Consider the following 3804-nt stretch of genomic DNA (forward strand, 5'->3'; position numbering starts at 1 on the left):
GACATGAGCCGGCAATGTGCGCTGGCAGCCCAGAAGGCCAACCGTACTCTGGGCTGCATCAGGAGAAGCATGACCAGCAGGTTGAGGGAGGTGATTCTGCCCCTCTACTCTGCTCTGGTGAGGCCTCACCTGGAGTACTGCACCCAGCTCTGGAGCCCTCAACACAAGAAGGACATGGAAGTGTTGGAGCAGGTCCAGAGGAGGGCTACAAAAATGATCTGAGGGCTGGAGCACCTCTCCTATGAGGACAGGCTGAGGGAGTTGGGCTTGTTCAGCCTGGAGAAGAGAAGGCTGCGGGGAGACCTGATTGCAGCCTTTCAGTACCTAAAGGGGGCCTATAGGAAAGATGAGGACAATCTTTTTAGTAGGGCCAGCTGTGTCAGGACAAGGGGTAATGGTTTTAAACTAAACCAGGGTAGGTTTAGACTAGATAGAAGGAAGAAATTCTTTACAATGAGGTGGTGAAACACTGGCACAGGTTGCCCAGAGAGGTAGCAGAGGCCCCATCCATGGAAGCATTCAAGGCCAGGTTGGATGGGGCTCTGAGCAACCTGATCTGAGCGGTGTCCCTGCTCACTGCAGGGGGGGGTTGGACTAGATGACCTCTAGGGGTCCCTTCCAACCCAAAACATTCTATGATTCATCCTTCAGTTTGTCATTAATTTGCCTTTCCCCCCCAAAGTATTTCATTATGTTCTTGTAACTGCAAACACAGAGGTACCCAGATGAATCTATTCACGGAAGTTTGGAAAGGGAGTATTTGGGGCTTTAGCTATGATTTTTGACATCCTTTCCTCAATTCAACGCTCAACTTCCTGATGTGTCCATAAGAGTCCCATAAAAGACTGAGGGAAGAGAACTGAATACACTCAGAGGAAGAGCACTGAGTATACTCAGAAGTATATTTTTTTCAGTTTAAAATATTTTTCCTGAAAAACGCTCCTACAAAGCCCATGCGCCCTTTAAGATCTGTTAAACAGTGGTTGTTGGCCTACTAAAATTTTGCCACCTCAAGGGCTGGGTTGACATTCACAAAGCCTATCAACATTAACAGCTGCTATGTTGTGTATAAAATAAAGTTACAACACACATCTTAACACCCAGCATTCTCCAGACCAAAACAAACAAATGATACCAGTGCAAGACTGGCAACCTTGGTTTATGATGTAGTGCTATTGGGACAAATTCTGCCCTGAGTTATTCCATTCTAGATCCATAGTAATGTCATTTAACTGACCTAAGCCAAGGAGAGGCCAATTTACTGAAATTAGTTGGACTTCTACCAGTTTAAATGAAAGCAGAATCTTTAATTTGCAATTGAATTATCTTCAAAGAACTGAAGAAAAAAAGCCCTGCAAATGAGTAACACTTCCTATTGCCAGGTTGGCTGTTCCATTTTAAGTAGCAAAATGAGTTTTACTTCAGTAATCTACTCTTGAGCAGCTGTTTCCTGTTACAGGGATGTTGCCATGGCTAACAGGCAAACATTTTTCTCCTCATACCTCACCAAAACTATTTTCTATTTCAAACCTTTTCTTGATAATGAAATAACATACCAAATCAACATGCTATCAGTTCTGCCAAAGAAATCCATATACTTCCATAACGCAACCACGGAACTAAAGATAAAGCAATCCTTCCCAGCATATAAATCATCATGAATACAGGTCAGTATATCTGACCTCCCATCTACAGAAGTGTATGTTTCCAAATATGTTTGGTGGTAGGCATATGTTGTAAATTTCAGAAGATTAATCTATTTCAGACACTTGTATGTACTTGGACCAAGTCCTTGGCTTAACTAAAAGTCTTCCCTACATTTAGTACTTGGAGAAATGATCTATTTTTAAAAGATTTCTACATCTGACTTACTTGCCCTAATGGCAATACACCGAATTGCCATATGGAAGATACAGGTTTGACATCTTAGGTCATCTCCCGGTTAACACTGCTGGATGCACTCCTACCCATTCAACTCTATTTGGAAGAGCAACAAATGCAATAGAGAGATTTGCTGAAATATAATGTAAGCTTGTAACTTCAAAAAAGTTCTGAAAATGTTCCCCCATCTCCTCCAAGAAAAAAGGAACAGCTATGAGCTATTACTTCAGTAAAATGATATTCTATGTCATTATGACACAAATTAACAGGATATCTTTAACAGCAATTCAAGCAAAATTAACTACCATCAACATTAATGACAGTTACCCACACGTGCAAGTGAACCAACATACCTACACGTGCAAGTGAACCAACGTACCCACACGTGCAAGTGAACTAATGTGTTAGCTGTAATGCTGTAATAGATGCTGTAAAGCAATCCCCTTGATACATTCAGAAAATACAAGGAACTGATTGTAAAAATGCAACTGCATCAAAGGATACTTCCATTCTACGAGACTAATGCAGGCTCTTCGTATTGGGTTATTGAGGGATAAACAGAAGAGGGCACGGGGTGGCCGACTATTAGACGTATTACCCTGTTTTTTGCTCTTGGCATATTGCTGGCGTTTTCTTTGGGACAGAGATCCTACCGGCTGGGCTGTGGTGGTACTCATATTTTGGGCAGCCTTTGCTTGTCTAGCAGCATCAATTGCAGCTTGCCAAGATAGAACAGTCTGCTTGGATGGTGCTGAACTGTTTGACTGAATAGCTGGTCCGTCACCAGGGAGAGGAATTCTGGTGCTACTTGCATAGTTCACCTCTGTGAACAAAAGAAAAAAATATCTGGTTATAATTTTTTGTGCTAAAATGTGTCATAATATTGCTGACAAAAAAGGTTATTTTAAGACCTCTTGGCAGTGTGATGCTTCCATTACATATACTACAGAGCACAACTGTATGCATACATATATATGTGATTGAACAGTAGCAAAAAACGCTTAGGATTCAGTATTATAACTTCAAATTTAATTCAAGCATCAAGACAAGCACTACACAAACACCTCACATTTTGATTCTTCCACTTACTGCATTTTTTCCTAACTGGATGGCAGCTTTTCTGTCACCATGTTTATCCAATAAAACATAGCTACTCCTTAAGACCAACTTGCTGTAGTACCTTAGCATTTACTATTTTCTCACTTCATTTTGGTCAAAGAAGTAGTGGTTTAAAATACTTACACATTGTTCAATTAAGAATAACCAACACCATGGGGGCGAGGGGGAGGAAGTCCTGTAAGCAAGTTAAATCTTGACTAACCTGCATTTTCAAAGAAAAATGCACAGATGCCTCCCACAAGCAAAAAATCCAGTATTGCCTGCTGGTAAACATGTTCATAAAGCACTGGTATCTTTCACACTAGAAATTACAACCCTGAAACCACTGTAAAGGGATGGGGTTTGGTTTTGCTTTTTCACGAGGATTTACAAAATAAACTGCACCTTCCAAATAACAATAAAGTCCTCTTTACCCAGATGACAGCAAAGGCGGCAAAACACCACCTCCTCGCAAGGATCTTTCCTCGCGAGCTCTTAACTAAAGCAACAGAGTCTACTCCTACATGCACCTGTAGGAAGGAGAGACTCCTAAGTGAAATTCAAAACTTGAAGATGCCTGGGTGAGGGGGGAAAAAAAAAAAATAATAAAAATGGAGGAACCGCACAATATATGTGCTGGGAATTAGGGCTGGCGGGCGGGATGACTGTGAAACGGATCTACCCAGGCAGGAGAGGAAAACAGCTCCCCAGCGATCGCTGCTCGTCAGACAGGGGAGAGCCACGGAGAGCACATCCCCTCCTGTTCTGCACGGGGGGAAACAGACAACGAGAAAGACGCGAGAGCCGCGAACATGCGTGGATGCG

The 3804-nt window shown here is 42.2% G+C and overlaps 1 protein-coding gene across 1 annotated transcript in view; it reads right to left on the bottom strand.

The window, feature by feature from the left end:
- Nucleotides 1-3804, bottom strand: part of CACNA1D (calcium voltage-gated channel subunit alpha1 D) — a 198348-nt gene that overhangs the window by 193605 nt on the left and 939 nt on the right. The window contains exon 2 of the mRNA XM_035894713.1: nucleotides 2386-2704. Within this exon, the coding sequence (XP_035750606.1) occupies nucleotides 2386-2704 (319 nt within the window). The remainder of the gene's footprint in view (nucleotides 1-2385; nucleotides 2705-3804) is intronic.

The sequence above is a fragment of the Egretta garzetta genome, unplaced genomic scaffold (assembly GCF_000687185.1).
Source record: "Egretta garzetta isolate BGI_Z169 unplaced genomic scaffold, ASM68718v1 scaffold215, whole genome shotgun sequence".
Taxonomy (NCBI): Eukaryota; Metazoa; Chordata; class Aves; order Pelecaniformes; family Ardeidae; genus Egretta; species Egretta garzetta.